Source organism: Macadamia integrifolia, unplaced genomic scaffold (assembly GCF_013358625.1).
Source record: "Macadamia integrifolia cultivar HAES 741 unplaced genomic scaffold, SCU_Mint_v3 scaffold1449, whole genome shotgun sequence".
In the NCBI taxonomy this organism is placed as follows: domain Eukaryota; kingdom Viridiplantae; phylum Streptophyta; class Magnoliopsida; order Proteales; family Proteaceae; genus Macadamia; species Macadamia integrifolia.
The window spans coordinates 2,362-24,666 of record NW_024868206.1 but is presented as its reverse complement, the minus strand read 5'-3'; the positions used below and the strand labels follow the sequence as shown (position 1 = coordinate 24,666).

Here is a 22,305-nt window from a genome sequence, read left to right as displayed (position 1 = left end):
AAGTTCTAAATACACCTATAGAGGTGTCATTCAGACACTCCCAAAATTAAAACATGCTTTTAATATAAAAAGAGGGGGGAAATGTATGTTAATCGAACCTTACCTTCAGCCAATTGGCTGGGATTAGAATTTATTTCACATAAACATGTCGTCATATTTTTAGTCACAACCCGTTTACATTTAAACATGCATTTAGCCCATTTAAAACCTAATTAAGGCCATTTAAACAAAATTGATTAAAGCCCAAGCCCGATCGAATATAAAGCGTATCATGCCCTCCCAATGTTTGCCTGATTAGATAAATGATTGGTCATTGTGTAGGGTTCCAAAATGGTAAAGCTCGATTTGGCCTGACCCGACTTATTCACACCCCTAAGTGTATCACATAGAATCATATGTACTTAATTTCCATAGCCCATATTTAATGATTCTAATATGAGGCCTACTAAAAAAGTGGCCGAATTGATCTCCATCCACCCTGATTGAAGGGAAACTCGGTCCTTTTCACATTTTCATTTTGGCCCCGTTTGTTTAGTGTGCCATGTGGGGTGGGAGTCTTCTGGGATTGGCGTTACACCCATGCCCTAATCCGGTCTAATTTGAAATTGTTGTGATAGGCCTCGGATCGGAGATCGGAAGTAAGATCGGGTTTTGGCTCGCGGTTGTGCATTGCCGAAGGGGTAGAGATGACCCCACATGTTCGTGCATTTCATGCCTATCTAATTGGAGGGGATCCATACCTTTCGATCCCAGATGGTAAGTGACCTGACTCCCCACACTTGATTTTCGGCATGCATCATAATTGTCGAAAGGCCTTGATCATGTCCGAGGGCAGCCACCCATGTAAGGCCAACCATGGGATAGCAAGTTGTCTTGGCCACTGGAAACAAGCCACCGAAAGCAGCCTGGGCCTGAATCCGGTGCCTATTTCCGATGGGTTGATAGGCTGCTATCGAAGTTTCGATGCCCGTGGTTCCCGCCACTTGGATCGTAAATGACTTCGGATCCACAATGTCCTTGTGATGTGGGCACCTTATGGACCTAAATGGGTGAGTCCTCGTGCCCCGAATTTCATTTAACCCGATTGGTTCAAAAGAGGTCCAAACCAAACATATCCTTAAGGCCCACTTAAGTTATAAGTTAGGAAATGAGGATTTATTTCCTCATTTCCCTTGTGCCCAACGTAGGAGAGGAGAGAAATAGGAGAGGAAGGAATAATAAGAGGAAGAAGAAGGGGATTGGAGGCCTACCTTGGTGCCGGCTGTCGCCTTGTTGTCGGAATCGCTGTCGGAGTTAAGTACAACCTCCCATACCACTCTCTCTCTTCATTTTGACATAGATAAAGCTAGGTATGGATGAAATCTTGATGTACAAACTATGTCAAGGTTTTAGAATGAGTGTTCTACCCTCCCGATGTGGTTGCCGAGCTCGAACCAAGCCCAGTGAGCTCCGGCAACATGTAATGCCAAAAGACCAACTAGGGTTTTGATCGTTCGATCGATGTATCTCCCAAATGGCTTGATGGAATTGGATTTTTTTGGGCTTAGAATGATGCTAGGAACATCCCCTACAAACTCCATAGAACAAATCCCAACGATCCGGCCCGAGCCAGAAAGCCCCTATTTGAGTTGGATCTTTCTGTGTCCACCAAAAATATGGCACAGGAAACACTGTAGCTGTTTCCAATGGGTTGTTTCCAGTAGACATATGAGCCTTATGTGCTCTCTGTCACCTCCACCGGAAACAGGACTGTTGTTTCCGGTGGAAATGCCTTGTTTCCGGTGGGTGTTTTCGGTGATAGTACTGTCATCTAAGAACTGTGTCTATACCCTTTGGGAATGCCCTATGTGGGTCCCTCATGATGTTTTCAACACGTACTGATGTACGATTCCATTTGTGTCTAGGATAGTGACGTGCACGTGCCCCGAAGCTATAATTGAATTGATCGATTGGTGGTCGTACTTGAACCCGAACACACCAGATCGTAACATAGGTGAGGGATGGACTGTGTTTATTTCTAAAATGTTTATTATCATTAAATTGTTCATATGTTTAGAACTATATGTTTAATTATAATTATTCAAATACGATTATGATATGTTACATTGTCATTTTACGATTTTGATATAAATTATATGGAAATGTATGATGGGATCCAGTGTGGTCGAGGTGGTACCGATACCGTGATCGCCATGTGTTTGGATGTGTGTGTGTGTGTGTGAAAAGGAATCCGGTGTGGCCGAGGTGGTACTGGTGCCATGATTACCGTATGTATGTTGCATTCATGCATTGATTATATGCATTAGAGTTAGTTGTAGTCACGGGTTACACTTTGTGGCCAATGTCTCGTTGGTATCGTGTACCCCAGGACTACATTTGGAAATTGATACGCTTCGTGGCCGAGGTCTTGCTGATGTTGCGTAGTCCATACTCAACTGTAATATGTATGCTAGATTAGGTAAACGGTCGCGGGTTACACTTTGTGGCCAAGGTCTCTCTAGTATCGTGTACTCGGGACTATATTTGGAGATGAGTTACACTTTGTGGCCGAGGTCTCTCCGGTATCGTGTAATCCATACTAACTGTATCATTATGAAGGCATATAGCATACATATGGCTAGGTATCTCTCCCTATGCTAAGAACCCTTTCCAACAGGAGTTGAGGTGTTGGATAACCCATTGTGGTATGTTTGATGTGTCTTTCTGAAGTGCCACTCCCACGGTATGATGTGATTGTTGCCGGAGGTAGGAACCTGTCCTGTGTGGCCAATGTGTTGTGTTGTGACTGCCAGGAGGGGGTTATCAGGGGTTTGCTGGGTGACCTATGGATGCATACGAGGACCGGCAGGCTTTTAATCAAGGCTAGGGTTTGTATCGCTGCGTAGTCGATGTCGTTTTCGAGACAAGGGATATAGCCTAATGCGCCATAGTAGTATTTATCGGACTTAGTCTGTATTTTTAGGTGGATAATAAATAAATGAACTGCATCACGAGCATCATGGACTATGTGTTTAATTTTTGCAATCATGCATCATAAATTATTACTGCTATCATCTTGCTTGGATGTGTTTGACCCCACCCCTCACTGAGCGAGTTGGAAAGCTCACCCCACGTATACACCCCCTTTTAGATGATGATGCAGGTATCGTGGTGCCCATGGCGGGTGATCCAATATCTTCTGGGTATGAGTATGGTATCAGTGATTGGTGGATGCCAGAAGTAGAGGAGCATGATCAGGACTATGCTTGCGATCACTGTGCTTACGCCGCACTGTGAGATTGTACATCATCTTTTGATACTTTGGATATAGTTGTGGATGGTATATTTTATTGAGATTATATTATATGTCATAGATGAATGTAACAGTAACAGAATAACTCGGTTATTGCTATTATATTACCATTAGATGTTTCCCCATTTTATCTATAATTTCGCTACTATACTTTGATTCCACTGCTTATGTTGGTTTGTGTTGTGAGATTGTGAAAATGTTAAGGCACTACTATCAGAGATCCTGGTAGGTTGTAAGACAGATACGTGTCTTACTCACACCGTCGGTATTCCTAATGGTAAATTGGGTCTATTGGGAGTAGGTTGTGATAATTGGGACCCACATGGTAAAGGTGATGGGATTCAAGCACTAATAGGATTGTGAAACATAGAGTTCATGGTGGAAGAACGGGTGCGATTGTGCATCAGCATCATATTCTTCTTATTCGATCTTTATGAAAAAAATATATACTTGCAATGAAATTGTACATCAACACCTTCTTCGATTTTCTTTCTTAAAACTTGCAACACAGTTGTTCGGTTGTTAATGAACTCAATTGCACAGTTGGTGAGTTTTGTTTCAGGCCAAGATGGTGGTGGCTCTAATGCATCAACAAAACATAGAGATAGAGGAAGAAGAAGATTGTTGGTTCCAGCCATGACCATGGCAATAACAACGAGAGTTGTTGTAGAGAAGGGTTTTAGATGTTGGGCAGATGTTCAGACAGGTGGTCAATGAGAGGGTGTAAAGGTTGGGTAGGGGTGGTCTGATTGTACTGTGCAGCAGTTAGTGTTCTCGCACTATCTCTAACCGTTTTTGTTACACCCATGCCCTAATCTGGTCAAATTTAAAATTTTATAATAGGTCTCATGCCAGATGTTGAAAGCACCAATGATTTCTGGATCACAGCAATCTATTGCTTCGAGGGAAAAGATGACCCTACCTATCAGTGCAGTTCTTGCCAAAACAATTGGCAAGGATTCAAACCTTCTAAGTCTAAGCAGTGATTAACCTAACACCTCCCCACTCGACCCCCCTTGCATGGTAAAATGGGATAGGAAGACCTTGCAAAAATCCCTATAAAACCCCCTAAGGATTGGGAAAAGAGGTTTGAAGACAAAAAAGTACAACAATTGGGTAGGCTTTCGGCAGCACCTCATTGGTTGGATAGTCACCTACTGGTCACCATTAGTCGGCAGGCCTTGTTGTATTGAACTGCCATAATTTCCTGCAAGACCCGTTATGCGAGTTGTGGCCAACTCCACCCATCCTCCCACACCACATGGAACCTACCCTCTTGACTTGCACACCTTATGAGTCCAAAGTGGAGGGTCCATGTGACCCCACCACCGGTTTAAGTCATTTTGGTCCCACCTCGGTGTGTAGGCAAATAGGCCTTAAGGCCAGTGCCTATACAAAGTGGAAATGAGATTGGGATCTCATTTCTCACCTGAGCAACACATGGGAGAGGGAGATAAAAGAGGAGAAAAGGAAGGAGAAGAAGAGGAACCAAGGGTGGGAAGGCTCCTGATTGCCTCGATTGTTTCCTGTTGCCACCAAAGGTAAGGATGTACCTTCCCCAACCCCAGTTCTTGCTCATTTTGGGTTTTGGGTATGTAATGAACCATGGGTTTTCCAGGTTGGAGGAATACACCTCGACCCCAGTAACTTTCGATAATCGGGGTAGTGTGCATTGCACTCCCCCGCATATTTCTTAAGCTCAAAGTGAGCTCCTCGAGCTCCGAGGTCATTTTCACCCAAATAGGGAAGTTACAGTATTGGATGTTTCTTTGGCATAGCTCCCAAATGGCTCGATGGAAACACGATCAATTGGGTTAGGATGAAATGTGGGAAGACCCTCTACGATCCCCATAGAACAATACTCAGAAATCAGACCTGAGAGAGAGAAGCCTCATGAAGTTGCTGAACTTCTGGGTTGGTCACTAGTAGAAACCCACTGGTAGGACTACCTCCAACCAGCGCTTTGGAAACCCAAATTGGCTTCTGTTCCCCCACCGGCAGGAACCCACCAGTTAGAACAATCACCTATCGGTGACTTACTACCTGTGGATCTACTCTACTATCAAATTTGACATTTTTGCTACTTTTGGGGGGATCCACCATAGAACCACCATGGATACTTTTGACACATATTAACACCCATTTACCCTTGTAACTATGACAGAGATGATCATAATTCGGTGAGGCCTAACGAGGTTTGATTGGGGTATCAAACTTAGGAATTTTACTCGTCTGGTCGACAGACAAGGTGAGTGGTGGTCTGACTTTATTTTGGTGTTTTATACTATTAGAACTGTATGCATGTCATAGCAATCATGTTTAATTAATTTAATCACATGTATGCTATCTATGAATTGCATGATGCGTTTTATTATTTATGACTTGTGTATATGATTTGATTGTGTGAACGGCATGGTTCGAAATCTCGTAAATTTTGGTTTTTTTTTTTTTTTTTACCGAAATGAAATTACATACGAATTAAGGTGTATGCAAAATTTCGGTACTTCGACCGAAATCTTGGTATCTCGCAGAAATGGTAAAACCGACATGTTATAAATACTCCATCTTGTTGAGACAGAGTCGAAATTTCGACTCTATCTCGGCTATCTAGGTGATTTCGGTTCAAGGAGCCTATTTTGAAGGGAAAACACTCCTTGCATCCTCTAATTAGCCACATCATCATACTCTTTGACTTCCATTGGACTCCTACAAGAAGATTTAAACATTCAAAGCTTAAGAAAGGTAAAGTTCTTTCTCTGAAACTATTTTTTTTTTAAATAGTACATAAATACTTATTGGATGCTTGCAGATTTTTTATATATTAGACATTAGAGGTCGATCTATGACCTAACGGAGTCAAAATATTTTTTTGGTACATAAATATTATTTTATTTTTCTGGTTTAAAAATTCATTTTTTATTAACATAAATTGTTACTTTTTATACTAAATATTGCTTTGATGGTTGTCAACTATATATATGTTAGTCACCAATGGCTGTTCTACAAATCCATCGGAGTGAAATTTTTTTTCAGCCGGTAATTATTTATTTTAATTTTTGAAAAATATGAAAAATAGATTAATAGTTAAAAAATAATTTTAAAAATAGGGAAAATTTTCTGTTTTGATTTTAAAAATAAAATAAAAATAGGAGATTAATATTAGAGTGTTTTGGAGCGTAGTATATGCTTCTTATGTTATAACATCTTTTTTATTGTTGTATTATGTCATTCAAATATTTTTTTAAATTGATTAAAAAATTATTTTATGTAAGAATAAAATATAAGCTTAAGCAGCTATCATATACTTGTAAGTTAATAATGACATTATTTTTTCTATACATCAGCATCACGGTGACATAAAATGGCTAGAGGAGGTGATGAGGAAGGCAGGAGAAGAGGGAGAGGAGGCGAGAGACAAGATAGTAGCCGTGAGGGTGGAGAGACTGCATGGAAACATGGAGAGCTGATTGATGGTGATAAGAGGCATACAAAATGCAACTACTGTCATAAGAGGTTTATGGGTGGTGGGGCCACAAGACTTAAGCAACATCTGGTTGAAAATTCCTCGGATGTGGCTAGATGCATAGAAGTGCCTAATCATATTGCCAAGGCCATAGCTGAAGACATGAAGTGGGGGAATAAGAGAAAAGTGACAAAGGAGAAGACGAGGATAGACTTTGAGGAGGCACTACATGCTCCTGTGCATCGATATAATGATGATAGTGACGATGACAGTGATGACCCGGTGTATGTGCCTGATGACATAGAAACTGAGCAAGAGGCTAGGCAATGGCGGCAAGTGCAAGCATTGAGCTGACAGAGTCTTCATGAAGAGATGGAAAGGCGTAGACATGGAGGAGCTGGTCTATCTAGAGCTGGAGGTAGTGGATCTTCAGAGATCCCTGTGCCCTTTGGGAGATCACAGAGTACAAGGGCAGCCCCACCTCCACCTTAACCTCCAGTGGTTCCACCTCGTGTGAACCCCGTGCCACAACAAGATCCCCGTGCGTACAGGAAAAAGGGTAGTAAGTAGTGTAAGATAAAAGGGATATGGGGAGACATGAAGACTTATGTTGGGGAGGTAGTGTCTAAGTGGATGTTATTTCATAGCATCCCAGCAAATGCCACCATAGGTCCCTATTGCCAGTCGATGCTTGATGCTGTGGCTGAGGCCGGTTCAAGGATAAAGGGGTCGACTGCATATGAGGTGATTAATGTATATTTGCCAAAGGAGAAGGCTGACTTGAAAGCATATATTGATGACTTAAAAGTTATGTGGAAGAGCCATGTGGTAACCATAATGTGTGATGGTTGGACAGGGCCCATGAGAAAGTCCATCATCAATTTTATGGTTTATTGCGATGGTAGAACCATTTTCTTGAAGTCCATTGATGCATCCAAGGAAAGAAGAAATATATTTACAAGCTTTTGAAGGATGTTGTGGAAGAAGTTGGGATAAAAATGTTGTCCAGATTGTGATTGACAATGGAAGAAACTACAAGAAGGTCGGAATTAAAATGATGAACAACCCTAGATTCCAACTCTTGTGGACTCCTTATGCAGCACACTGTATTGACCTAATGTTGAAGGATATGTAGAAACTTAAAATTGTGCAGACTGTGATTGAAAGGGCTAGGCAAGTGAGCACATTTGTCTATAATCATGGGTTTTCATTGAACCTATTGAGGGAGAAGTGCGGGGGTGACTTGGTCAGGCCCGGTCTCATAAGATTTGCTACCAACTATATTGCACTCCAGAGTTTTGAATCCAAGAAAGTTGGTCTTTGATCCATGTTCGCATCTAAGGAGTGGTTTGAATGGAGGGAAGCAGGATCAGTTGGTGGTAGGGAGGCACAGACAACCATTTCATCAAAGGAGTTTTGGACACAATTGAGTAAAGTGGTTAAAATCTTGGCACCAATTGTTGGCGTGTCGAAGTTGGTGGATTCTGCTTTCAAACCCACCTTGCCAAGCATGTGGGCTGCTATTGTAATGATGAAGGAAAATGTCTATGCTGCCAATCCACGTGGAAGTGTAAAATTTATGAAAATAATGGAAAACCGTTAGGAGTGCCAGCTTTCGCATCCATTGCATAAGGTTGGTAAGCAAAGCTGAAGATATTCTTTTATGTGACATAAAAATGCATTAATGTTCACATTGACACTAATATGTTTTGTCACATTTCAGCATACTATTTAAACCCTAGGTATCAGTACAGCAAGAGACTTGCATTGGATCCGGATCTTCTAGAAGTAGTGAAGCAGGTGGTTGCCAAGTTATAATCAAACCCCAATCTACAAGCCAAAGCCAATACTGAGGTTAGTTTTGTACTACTATTACTATTATACTATAGGAATCAAAATTTCAGTACAATGGTTGTTAACTAGGGTCCTATTTGTAAATTTGTTATAGAGGAAAGAATTCAGGGATGCATTAGGCAGCTTCGGGGCTCCCGTCGCATATGTGGGTCGTACGAATACTGATCCCGGTATGTTGGTCCAAATTTAAGTATGTTACTTATACAAGTATTAAGTGTTTTTGAATATAAATAATCTTTTACACTTGTTGTAATTTATAATGCAGCTAAATGGTGGATGTTGTATCGGGGTTCGTCTTCTGAATTGAGGAAGATTGCCATCAAAGTACTCTTCTAGACATGTTCTGCATCTGGTTGTGAGAGAAATTGGAGCACATTTTCACTCATCCATTCGAAGAGGCGGAATCGATTGAGTTCACAATGTCTGAATGACTTGGTGTATGTGCATTATAATATGAGACTGAGGATGCAACACATGCGCATGGGCCAAGATAATGATAGGGGCCAGATCAAGTTGGTTGCTATTTTCCAGATTGACTCAGATGATGAGGATCCCCTAGTGGATTGGGTGAGGGATAGAGGCGAACCGTTGATGGATCAGTCAGGAGGTAGGCCGGACCCATCTATAGTGCGAGAGATGGCGGTCAATGTTGATGATTATATAGCTACAGATGGAAGGATACATTCACAAACCCCTCGAACATTCGAGCCTGCACCTGGTAGGGATGATGATGATGATGACGAAGATGATTGGTCCATTTCATCGGGTGGTCATACCCACACCCAGACTCAGACACAGCCACATACACAGACACATGGTGATGGTGATGGTGATGGTGATGATGATGATGGTGGTGGTGATGGTGATGATGATGGTGATGGTGATGGAGATGGAGGAGGTGATGAGGAGGGTGATGATGGTGGCGACAGTGATGGTGATGACGATGATGTGGTGATAATGGTAATGGGAGAGGTGGTGGTGATAGATTTGAAGGAGTTCGAGAGCAGTATGTGTAGGATGATCCGCAGCCAGAGCCAGTGCGATTCATTGGGGAGAGTCAGTTTTAGTATGCTACACAAGATTCTAATCATGGTGCACGTCCATCAGGTGGAGGGAGGAGTTCAGGTTACAGTAGAGGGCCTCGTCACTGATTGGGTGAAGGACAACGAGATTGTATGGACATTGATAGTCTATCTACTTCTATTGGCAGAATGAGTTTGAGTGGAGGGATAGTCATCCAGGTAGTGAGAGTAGAGAGAGTGAGCAATGGCATGTCCCTTCATTTAATAGAGTGAGCACTCGGTCGCAGTATGATGGACCTTATGGTCAATTCACTGGGATGGGACATACATCTGGTTCATTCATTCCTAATAATAGTATTGACTATGGCTTCCAGACCCAGTCACATGGTAGTGGCTTTGTGGACACTTTATTCTCATACCCAGCCAACCCGTACACGTTGTCGGATCATCAGTTGACAGTAACTCAATGGCAGGTTCTTCTTCTTTATACGTACCCTCGGATAGGTTACCTTCAGTATGTAAATGACTTAGTCTTTTTGGCAGTTGTAGAGGACTACATTCGATTATTCTCTCACACTATGACCTGACATGCATTTGTGGCGCAGTCAGAGGAAAATGCACGTCGATTATTTCATACTGAGCATGGAATCCATCTAGGCCGTCATAGTTCTTTCCAGTAGATAGTAGATACTACATAGTCATTATGATTACTGTTGTACGTTTATGTAAGTTACATGCCCAGTGTTTGACTTTAGTTGGGACTTGTGGATTAGAGAGTCGTATAGTATACTACTCTAATACTCTAAATATTAGCTAATTAATGTTGATGTATGTTTGATCATGGCTTAAATGCATTATTTATTTATTTTTTACTATCATATTACATCTTGTTCTAGCAATGAAGTAGGTACAATTTTCAAAACATTTCGACGGTTGCTGCCAAACATAAACAATATCATGTTCTAATATTTTTACATTTTTATGTTCTTAGCATGTTTATTAACCTTAAAATAGGATATCCCCACTGTTTGACCACTGAAACAGCCAACCAAAAAAAAAAAAAAAATACACAATTTCAGCGAAATCTCGCCAAAATTTTAGTGTTTCGATGGTCATAAACCCACCGAAATACCAAAACGAAACGAGATTTCAAACGTTGGTGAACAGGATCCAGTGTGACCGAGGGGATTCTAGTACTTGTGATTGTCGTGTGAATGATTGCATCATACATTGGGTGTGCATCAGAGTTAGCTATGGCTATAGATATGCGGTGTGGTCGATGGTAATTTTGGCACCATGTACGCCATGGTCATACATGGAAATGGCTGTGGGGTCTGACCAATGGTAGTTCCGATATCGTGTATCCCATACTAACTATATGTATGCGTGATAGACTTGGATATGAATGCGATGAGACTGATGGTGATTCTAGTATCGTATTCATACTACTTGTATCACCATGAAATGCATGTAGCATATTGTGGTTAGGTCACATTCCCTATGTTACAACCTCTTGCTAATAGGGAGTGAGGTGTTGGATAACCAACCGTGATATATGAATCCTTTAGCGATACGATGTGATTGTTGTCAAAGGCGAAAACTAGTCAAACATGGCCGATGATAATTCTGGTGTCGTGACTGCCAGGAGGAAGTTATTAACGTTTGCTAGTTGACCGATGGTCACATTCTGGGACAGGCAGACTCCTAATCACGACTACGGTTTGTATTATTAGGTGACTGATGTACTATCTTCGGGACTAGAGATACAACCTAATGCATTGTAATATATGTACCCGATGTAATTGTATGTCACATGGTTAAAATAAATGAATTGCATCATTTTTGCATCATGGCTTATGTGTGTGTGCTTGCATGAACCTCATCCCTCACTAAGCTAGTTGGAACTCAAACGTGTGTTTTACTTATTAGATGATGACACAGGTATCGTCATGCCATTGGGTAGTGACACATCTTCTTCCATGACTAAGTATGACAACGACAAGTAGACACAAATAGAGCCTAAGGAACATGATTCTGACTATGCTTTTGATGCTTGTGCTAATGCTACACCCTAAGCAGAGGGTGGACTTACCGACTTCTTTGATGCCTTTTTTTTCATGTTATCTAATTGATTATTATGATTATGTTTTGATGAATTTCATGAGGAATAGTCTAGTTATGTAATATAATTAACACAAGTTCTTCCCCAATGGATTTATATGATTCCACTACAATGATTTTAGATGGTTTAATTGTATCGTGGTTGTGACGATTAAAGTACTACTATCAAAGAGCCCGATAGATATAGCACGGGTAAGCATCCTATTCACACCGCTAGTATTCTAGCGAGAATAGGGTGTGATAATTTTCCCTTTGATTTCTATCAAAGTCCCTCCAAATTGGGACTAAAGGAAAGGAGAAGAGGGGTGCACAAAACCATCAGCCACATCAGCCAACAAGATAAAAACAATCACGATCAAGTGAACTCAAATTCCATGAGGTTGGAATACTTCATACAACTATTACACCCCATTAAACCCCCACCATAGAGATGGTCGTTTTTAAAAATTTTCGAACTATATCAAATTTTCTTCCAAAAAGCAGGCCCTACATTCCACTTTGGACCTTTTTGGCTCTTGGTTTGAGGAATCGGATTGGTCATCAATTGAATCGACGATCCCGATTCTTGGCTGAACCATATATGTGGATCGATAAGAACAAAGGGTAAAATGGTAAAAAAAAAAAAATGGATTTAAACGTAATATAAAGCAAATTTCTATTCAATCCAGGGTTATCGGCCTTGACCGATTCCATTTCTGATACCAAGTTCTCAAACCATATTACAACCTGATATACATATCAGCAACGATAACGACACCAAAACCGATACCAAGACTCTAGATCAAAAGTGATTCCTATCTTGTTTCAGAATCATGTAAATTACATTGACCAAAAAACCATGGCCCATATAACATAATAAGTCACCATTCATTTGACCAAAACCACTTTCAGCAGCAGATCCACTGGCTCGACCACTTGGTCTTCAGAATAGAGTAACTAAAACACTTGGGGTGTCAAATAAGCCGAGCCAGAGAAGCCGAACACTTGATATATCCCAACTGCCAAATCAGATAATGTAATGCAACATATATAGTCTACAACCAAGACTGATCAAATCAACCAAAAACAGAGAAATAAAATCCAGTAATAGAGGAAGAAAAAGGAACATACTTTCTATCATTCAAATAAAAAATAAAAAAAATTCAAAATCCACATCAACAGCTAAAGATTAAAACAAAGATGAAGTTCCTGCCCCCTAATGTCTCTGAACATAGTCCACTTCCACCCTTTTTCACAAGTCTAGCACACTCAAACCTAGAGAAGAAAAAGATCAACATCAACAACCGAATTACAAAGGGGTTGGGGGAATCACAACGCTTAAAAAAAAAAAAGGTGTAATGAGAAATCCAGACTTGTATCTTAGATAACAATTAGAAAATAATAACCAAGTAACATGCCGCTTACAATCAAATTATTCTAAGAAAATTATAAAGAGGTCGATAAAGAATAGCAAGAAAGTAAAGTGGCACACTAATATCATCAATCATTAATATATAAATTCATCTTCATTAGATTCACCTTTTTTTTTTATACTATCTTCATTAGATTCACCAGGATTTTAAAAAAGGAGTCACAAAAAGGTGCATCCCAAGTTACTGTCAAGCATGTCAACAAGTAAACAATAGATGAGTAGCAATATAAGTAATGCTTTTTCTATAATAACAAAAGTAAATGAGCAATGTACGAACATCTATGCTAATCCAACTGACAACAAATATTTATTTAAGACAACCTAAATGATAATCCCAATGCAATATAGACCACTCTTGAGACACAGATTAGTTGGTCCTTATATCTCAAAAGAACAACTAATGATTAACAAACATTCAAAAAGTATTCTGCAAATAAATTAACAATTATATTAAGCCTGGGAAAACGTTCAAAATAAACGAAAAAAAGAAAAGGAATATATTATATGTCTCATGGCCTGCCCAAAGAGGTAATTGCAGCAATGCTGCTCCACAAGGTAATAGAATATGAGACCACTCATTGATGGAGGAGTTTGCAGAAAGGAAATACCATAATCATATCTGAGTTTGCCTCATGACGTTTACTAAGAATACAAAAACACAGTTGGTTTGCTAATAAAAATTACAAGTACCTAGGCCAATTCCGGAACTTAACCTTACAGTTACAGAGGAATAAATTATGAAAATCGGTCTAAAGTATAACTTACATAGAAACAAGTATATATAAGAGAGGATTTCCATATGAAAAAGCAACAAACTGTGTATAGAACAGATTACATCTTACAAAACCCGTTGTCAACAGCTACAAATAATGCATTGTAAATGATAGCACAACAATTAGTCTGCATCTTTCGTATGAAAAAGCCACTACCATAGAAGACATACCACTATGCATCTTAAACAATCCATTACTAATATTTACAAGCACAATTAGGAATACTTGTAAATGATAGCATTGTATCAACCACTGATACGCCAAAATAGAGCAGATGATGTATTCCAAAGGCCTACCAACGGAACAACAATGCTGCTGAATTAGTAACAGGACATAAGAACTTCCATAAATGTAGTCATCAAGACTATGACGACTTCTGGTTTTCTTTATAATGTTTCAATGTGGCGACTTTTCTGACCAGGAGTGTGGCCCCTGCGCCAGCACTAGAGCCAAAGGGAGTGCACGTGGAAGCATCAACATAGAGGGATTTGTGCCTTCCATTAAATTCATTTCGCCCCATCTTGAGTCTAGACGTAGGGGCCACACTCCCGGACACCAATGTTTAATAAGGAGTATACACCAATAAACTAAGCCTTATCCCAACTAAATGAGGTTGGCTACATAGATCCAAACATATTAATAATGGGACATAACAAATGAAAGATAAAAAATGCAATATGAAAAGTGTGAGATGAAAGATGAAAGATGAAAGTAGCTAAGTAAGAGGAAAGAGGACACAGTCCTGCAAGACAGGAGAATCTCAGCCAAAAAGGGTTGGCCACATGGATCCTTGCTCTCCAAAGGCTCTATCCGAGGTCACACTTGGTATGAGGCCTAACCACACATTTCATTCCTCACAACTTCTCCTATGGTCATTTTGGCCTGCCCCTAGCTCTTGTAGCCCCTTCAATCTGAATCCTACCACTCTTTACTGGGGTGTCACTATGCCTCCGTCGAACATTACTATACCACCTCAAATGGCTTTCCCGAAAGTTGTCATTGATTGGGGCAACTCCCAAATCCACTCTAATATGCTCATTCCTTGCTTTACCCTTCATAGTTTTGCCACACATCCATCTTAACATCTTCATCTCTGTCAAACACATCTTCTCTATATGAGACTTCTTAATTGCACAACATTCCGCTCCGTACATCATAGCCAGCCGCACAACAGTTCATAGAATTTTCCCTTGAGCTTTAAAGGTATACATCAGTTGCACAACAGTCCAAATGCACCTCTCCACTTCATCCATCCCACTTTAATTTTTTGCAAGACATCATCCTCTATGTTGCCTTCTTTATTTATGATCGACCCGAGATATCCAAAATAGCCCTTTTTCTGAATCTCCCTTTCCTCAATCTTCACCGTTTCATTATCTATCATAGAGTGACTGAACTTACACATCATATATTTCGTCTTCGATCTACTTATTTTAAAACCTCTTGCTTCTAATGCTAATCTCCATAGCTCTAGCTTAGTGTTCATCCCTACTTTAGTCTCATCCACAATCATCTGCTTGCCTGCTCTTACCCCTCATTGGGCTTTGTAAAAACTCACCACATTGTTGTTTCTTTTTAGATGGCGACACAGGTACTCAGACGACTGCTAGTGGTGAGACACCAAATACAATGGCTGAGGAGTTGTGGATACAAGAGTAGAAGGAGCATGACTAGGACTGTATTGTACATGCGATGATTGTGCGTATGGAGCACCATGAAGATGATCGGGATCATTTTCTCTTTCGATTCTTTTGTGTAGATATGATGTAATACAAGAGATGGTTATGTATGATATGTCATATTTTTCAGAACAGCTCTTTTGTAAATATTTACCATATGGCTCTGTTTGTTTTGACGTAAAATAGTCGGTAAAACAAATTTTACGATAAAATCATATTTTCCAGCGTTTGTTTTTAAATTTGGAAAAGCTTCATTGTGGAAAATTTTACCAAGGGCCTTGCATTTGTCAAAAAATAGGTCGACAAATTTTACCTAGAAAACGGCCAGATAATAGCCGGTAAAACAATTGTTATCGTTCTCGATAAAATGGATAAAAAAAAAATGAGACTAGGTGTTTGTTTCCCCCACAAATGTCTCCTGCTTCATCGTTCCTTCTCTTCCATCTTTGGATCTTCAACTTCATTTTTCTCTGAATTTGCTGGTTGGAGGAAGATCTTGCTCATTTTTCTCTGAATTCCTGGTTGGAGGAAGATCCTTGTCGCTACTTTTTCTTTTCACTTCTCTCCCACTGCCTTTTTTACTTCTTCAGTTCAATCACAATCCGTGAGGATCAAAATCTGTTGTAGCAGAGGGAGAGGGAGAATAAGAGAGGATATCGAAGAGAAGTCTGCAACGGAAACAGAGGAAGATCGATTATTGCTCTGCCCTACTCATTGGCGACTCTGCGGTTGGCAAATCTCAGCATCTTTCTCGCCTTAATTTCGCAGGAAAGGATAAATTTGAGAGAGCAAACTGACCGTTGAAGATCATATTCTTTGCTTTGGATAGATAAAATCAAGTCTAGATTTTTTCAAGGTCATCCTTGAAACTTCTGGTTCGTTTCTCCATGTTTGTGTTTCTCTTCTTCTCCTTGTACTACTTCTGCTTCTTTCTCCTCTAGAAGATTGATACACGAAGTCTTTCTGTCTATTTCCTTCTCTTTATATTCTCTTAGCTTTCTTTTCTTCTTTTTGCGTTTCTCTTCAGATTGTACTCTGCTGTCCGCCATCATCGTGTATAACAGAACAAACAGAGTTTTCTGCCAAGTTTGCAGAAAACTTGAAACAGAGACGAGGTGCTCTTCCCTCTTGGGTCCGTAGGGTTTAAGACATTTTCAAGATATGAAAGCTCGATTTGGTATTCCATGACCCATCCTATTAAATTGCCTTTGCCATCTAGGATCGTACAAGAAGATGTTAGACAGAATCAAAACCAATCTGATCTGGAAATACTTTGAGGTATTCAAAGATGCACACCTGGTGTTTGATAAAATAGCTAAACCAACAGTTATAGCATGTACAAAAGGTTATAATATGAGCAATCATATTGAAAATTTGTATTTCATATTTTACCACTTCCGAAACAAACATGGGAAAATTTTCAAAATGTAAAATTTTACATGAAATATTTTACTAGGTAAAATTTTACACATAATATTTACATGTAAAATTTTACACCGAAACAAACGGAGCCTATGTAAACTAGATGATCACCAGTTATCCTTATGAGTACAATCTTATGTCTTGCTGATTTTAGTTAATTTCATATAATTGTGATGTTAAAGTACTGCATTGTAGATCCTAGAAGGGTTGGCTGGACACAGGGATAGGCCAAAGTCATATGCCTCCTTGTGAGTGAAGGTGGGGCGTGACAATAGGACGGTGAAATAGAAATAAAGGAGTGGAAGGCAAAGGTTAGCAAATCTACCTGGTTGAGAAGGTTGACAGAGATGAGGAGAAGGAAACACCTAACGTGGTGCCCATAGTTATCACAGCGCCAAAGCGAACCAAGGCGGTGGAGGGTTATCTAAGTACTTAGACTAGAAGGCGAACAAGGCGACAAAGTGTTATTTTTTATTTTCCCTATTTTCTAACATTATTTAGTAAGCTATAAATACTTTGTATCATAAAAAAAATCAAGATTAAGCAACATCAAGTCATTAAAAATCAACATTTAGCATATTAAATCATAAAAAATTAATATTAAGTCATATTAAGTTATAAAAAATCAACATTTAGGGAAATGCTCTTGTTCTATAATAAGTTTTGACTGGTTAAATGATTTTATTTTTTACATTAAACTTTTTGAATTAATAACATTAAACTAGCTTTTCAACAAGTTTAAGATTACTTAAATCTGAATTGTAATGACAAAGTTATGCTCTAGTCAAACTTATTTTTATGTGCGTGAATGTTGTTAAAATTGCTTGAATGAAAATAATTTTATAAATATCAAAACAAAAGGTTATTTTGCCGAACTTTTGGTTTTTAGCAATGTTTTAACATTATAGAATTTATAAAATTTTCATAATTGAGAAAACACCCAGCATTTAAAAGTTGAAAATCGCCCCTATAACCAAAATCCAATTTTTGTTCTTGGACTGGGGGGTTGACTTTTTATCCTTTTGGAATTTGATTTTTAAACTGTTTTTATTGGATTCAAATAGGGGGTATTTGCTTATTTATGAATAATGTCTTAAGTAAAATGATATCTGGCATAAATAAGTGCCAAAACACAAGGCAACATACAGTGTAACAAGGCCGCTGTTGCCTAGACCGCCTGGATGCCTAGTCGTCGCCTAGGCGATGCCTTGACAACTATGGTGGCGCCGAAGAGTAATGATGAAGAAGGGGAGGGGAAATTCAGTCAATCCTTGAATCCAACAGCAACTCAAATCTTTCCATTCATTGAACTCTATTCTGCTCAATTGTTACAACTACATGCAGATATAAAATAATAATAATAGACTTGAACCCAAAACAGGAAATAAAAACTACTAAAAACTAGGGCACTAACTCAAACAAGGAAACTACAAACTTACCTCCTACATAGCTAACCCAAAAATAAATAAATAAAATACATCACCACCAGCCCCCTGTGAACTAAAAACCCAGTATGGGTCTGGTTCCATTGGTTTGGATTTCTAGACCCAGTTGTGCCGGTCTAGAAAGGATAACGCAACTGCAGCAATAGTTCAATACTTAACAAACACAACCAAAGGCCTCCACAAAGCCCTATTAGAATGTCTCAAAAGAATACCATTTCCCAAATATATGAAATATTAATAAGTATAAGATATGCAGTTCATATTTTACAAACTGACATAATTAGTAGCAACCAACTTAAAAAATAAAATGCACAAAGAAAAATATTCATGGCATGTTAAAGAAGGTAATAGCAGTAAAGTTGTTCCACAAGTGATGAAAACGTGACGCCAACAGAGTTGTTTCCCATGCCAAAAGACCAACAATATCTCTCCTTGGTGGCTTGGTCAACACAACATCATATCACTAAGTTGCTGGGTCCATGAGAATGAAAGAGTTCTTCTAATTAATTAATAGAAATACAGTAAATCAAACAATCATGATGAACAACAAGCTATAATGACCTGGAGGAAGAGACTGCTTCAGCTTATCAGCCTTCTCTGAGTCAAAAACACACAACGTGTACAGGTACTTGGAGCAACGAACCTTGAACTTCACCACATCTTTGCTCCTCTTAATTTTAACAGACCGTGCATCTTTCCTTCTCGCAGTGAGAAGGAAATCCTTGATCTCATGTATCTGCTTCGGCTGTAGAGAGAGCATGACCAGAGCACTCAGGACACTACTAAATCAGCCATAAAGTCTACCAATCAGCATTCATTGATTGAGTACAACCCCACTCACCATAAGCATATACAGTTGACATCAGGAGAAATAATAAAACCATCCAATACAAATTACAGTTCGATGGTTACGAGGTGCAAATTCTCTAAAGCTAAAGATCAAAAGATTTGGTCAAGAAAATCAGTATTGCATATTGCAAGACCCACCATGAGAGACTGGATTTCTATCTTTCATGAATTCTTGTACCTAGACATTCAATGCTAACAAGAACCTTCAAGGACAATAGGAATATTTATACTAATAAATGGGCATAAGGTTAAACATAGGCATTTTCTATGCTACAGTCAAGTACTCTTGAAATCAAATACAAGAATAAAAAATCAACACATAAATTACTACATGCTAGTGAGAATTTGAAGAATTAGATAATGACTGGTATCACCCCTCAAAGATATATATTTTTTATTTTGTGAAATCACCATTCAAAGATTGGTACTCGGTAAATGATGATAGATAAGTAATACACTACCAATAGCATAAGACTATCTAATAATCCGTAACGCAAACAAGCTAGGTTCCAATGAATCTATAGGTCTAACCTCCAGCTAATCCTACTCTCAGTCCCTACATTCACATCATTTTCCTTTGAATGTCATGTTTGTTTAACCATAAATTTTACAAGATTTATTGAGAATCCAATATATATATATTACAAGGATTAGTTATGGGGAAATTTTTTTACTTAAATGCAATACAAAAAGTTTGAAAACAGCATCCATTTCATGAAAGCAGAATGTTTTCCTAAATAGTGAGTGTAATTTTTTTTTTTTTTTTTTTTTGGGTAGGGGTTGTCTGCTGATCATTTGTACTTTTGGCATCCAACTCCAACCCATTGTATGGCTGCATAGTTGTCAAGGCATCGCCATATGGATGCATAGTTTTCAAGGCATCGACGAGCTGTCATCATATGGCTCATAGTTGTCACGGGGATTCCTAAGCAGCCACGCGGCTTAGTTGCCTAGGCGAATGCCTTGTTGGTGTCCTTGCGTCTAAACCCCTTCCAATGCCTTAGGTCGCCTAAAAGCCACGAAAACTATGTATGGATGGATTATTTACCTCACTCAATCATGTTTAAATGTGCTTATGTAGAACCAAAAAATGTGAAATGGCAAAAAAATATTAAAAAAAAGTATAAGCATTTAAAGTGAAACAATAGCAGACTAAGTAATGTTACTTCTAAAGCCCAATCCCTTCAATCCCGTCTTGTTACCAACTCCCGTCGAAATACCCACATTGTTGCCTCTTGGAACCTTCAGGTTGATCTCATTCATCCCACTTGATGGCATTTGGCTCCCCCCCCCCTTTTTTGTTTAGTAGCTTGGTGATGTTTAGTCTTTTTATTTTGTTTGCTCCCTGGGTTGGCTTGTCCTTGTTGGCTTAAGCCTTCCCTCCCCCACTCTTCCCTTGTATATTCTTCTCCTCTTGGTAATGAATTATTTATTCATCCAAAAAAAAAAAAAAAAAAAAAACAGACTAAGTGAACAGGTGGATAATATATAGGATGAAACAGAGGGTACCAGATCGCTAACCAAGCTCATAACAGTGTGAAAAATACTATCAAAGAAGAAAAGATTAATAACAATAAGTGACGCAATTCCCTACCACAACCGGTTTCATTGCTAACGTGACAGCTCCTCTCAATCTATTGGATGCTGCTGTATTCACTGTACTTCTGTTAAATATTTTTATATTCATCCAAGAAAACAAATAATTGACCAGTTTGATATGTTGGAACTGTTTGTTGATCTCAATTTTCAATTGTCCAACATGACATCATAGGTATGTCATGTGGTCATATGTTGCTATGTGATATAGCCAAAATAACCTCTCGGTGGGGCCAAGGACACGTGTCGCTTCTGAGACACGTGTCCTCCGCCAGACGAAGGCTCCAAGAAACCACTCACACTCGAGCACGCTCAATCACCGAGGCACGCCCGCAGAATCATGCGAGATCACGTCGTCTGCATGAGGGGAATATTCCCCCCAGAAGGGTGGACATATTCGAGTAGGACTCTAAGAGGGAAGAAGGGGGAAAAACCCTAAGGCCGGAGAGCTATATAAGAAGGCACGGAAGAAAGGGGAAGGTAAGCTCTGATACCCTCACCATTACTCCTTTATTGAACTGTGCGGCCAACCCTGACTTGAGCGTCGGAGGACTAACCCCGGACTAAGTTCCGGGTCTCCGTCATCTGTGTTTGTGTAGGTTGGACTAGCGGGGATTTTTGGCAGCAACAGATTGGCGCCGTCTGTGGGAACGACGGTAATGGTGGGGAGAACCTACAACCGAAAAAGGACGAGAGCGACGTCCAACATAGACATGGGGGAAGAACCTTCAGGGGAGCTTCCTCCCTCGGCAGAGATTGGACGAGAAAGGGGCCAGGACGACCGGGAAGTGTCCGTCAGATACCAGCGGTCGGCTGGATATTCAGTACGCGAAGGCAGCGACCATCAGCCCCCCGCGGCCCAGGAGTACGTGACAAGGCAGCAGTTCAAAGACCTCCAGGACAAATATAACCGGATGGCCGAGACTATGAGGGAGGTCTCCAAAGCTGTCTCCCATAGGACCGGCGGAGCACCCCCAGGTCCCCACGTCCAGTTTGAGAGGCCTCGAGAAGAAGATCGAAGCAGTACTGGATCGACGAGGGCCGGTCGTGACCCTCAAAGCCGAGCAAGGGAGAGTCCCGTGCCCCGAAGTAGGACGCGACGCGCCACCAGAGACCCGCATGGGGATCAGCACCAAGGAGACAAACAGAGGTCCGAGGACTCGGGATTAAAGAGGATGATCTTAGACCTGAAGGACGAAATCAGAAAGGTGGCAGAAAACCAGACAGGGAACCGCGAGCCCGACCTCACCAATGATACGACCTTAGCTGATGAGGTCATGAGGGACCCGCTCCCGGTCAGTTTTCGCCTGCCCAAGTACGACACCTATGACGGGTCGGGGGACCCCGTCGATCACTTGGAAGGCTTTAAGGTCGCCAT

General features: G+C 40.0%; 1 protein-coding gene and 1 long non-coding RNA gene across 2 annotated transcripts; one reads left to right on the top strand and one right to left on the bottom strand.

Moving 5' to 3' along the window:
• The first annotated feature begins 15,912 nt into the window (after nt 1-15,912).
• Nucleotides 15,913-16,999, top strand: LOC122063760. The gene is made up of 2 exons (XR_006135449.1): nt 15,913-16,490; nt 16,643-16,999. It is a non-coding gene; the product is annotated as an uncharacterized LOC122063760 (long non-coding RNA).
• A 2,009-nt stretch (nt 17,000-19,008) lies between these two features.
• Nucleotides 19,009-19,227, bottom strand: LOC122063759 (60S ribosomal protein L38-like; the record flags this gene model as incomplete). Its single annotated transcript, XM_042627464.1, has 1 exon — nt 19,009-19,227. A coding segment is annotated over one exon (219 nt), but the record flags the coding sequence as incomplete, so codon positions are not given.
• Between the last annotated feature and the right edge of the window lie 3,078 nt (nt 19,228-22,305).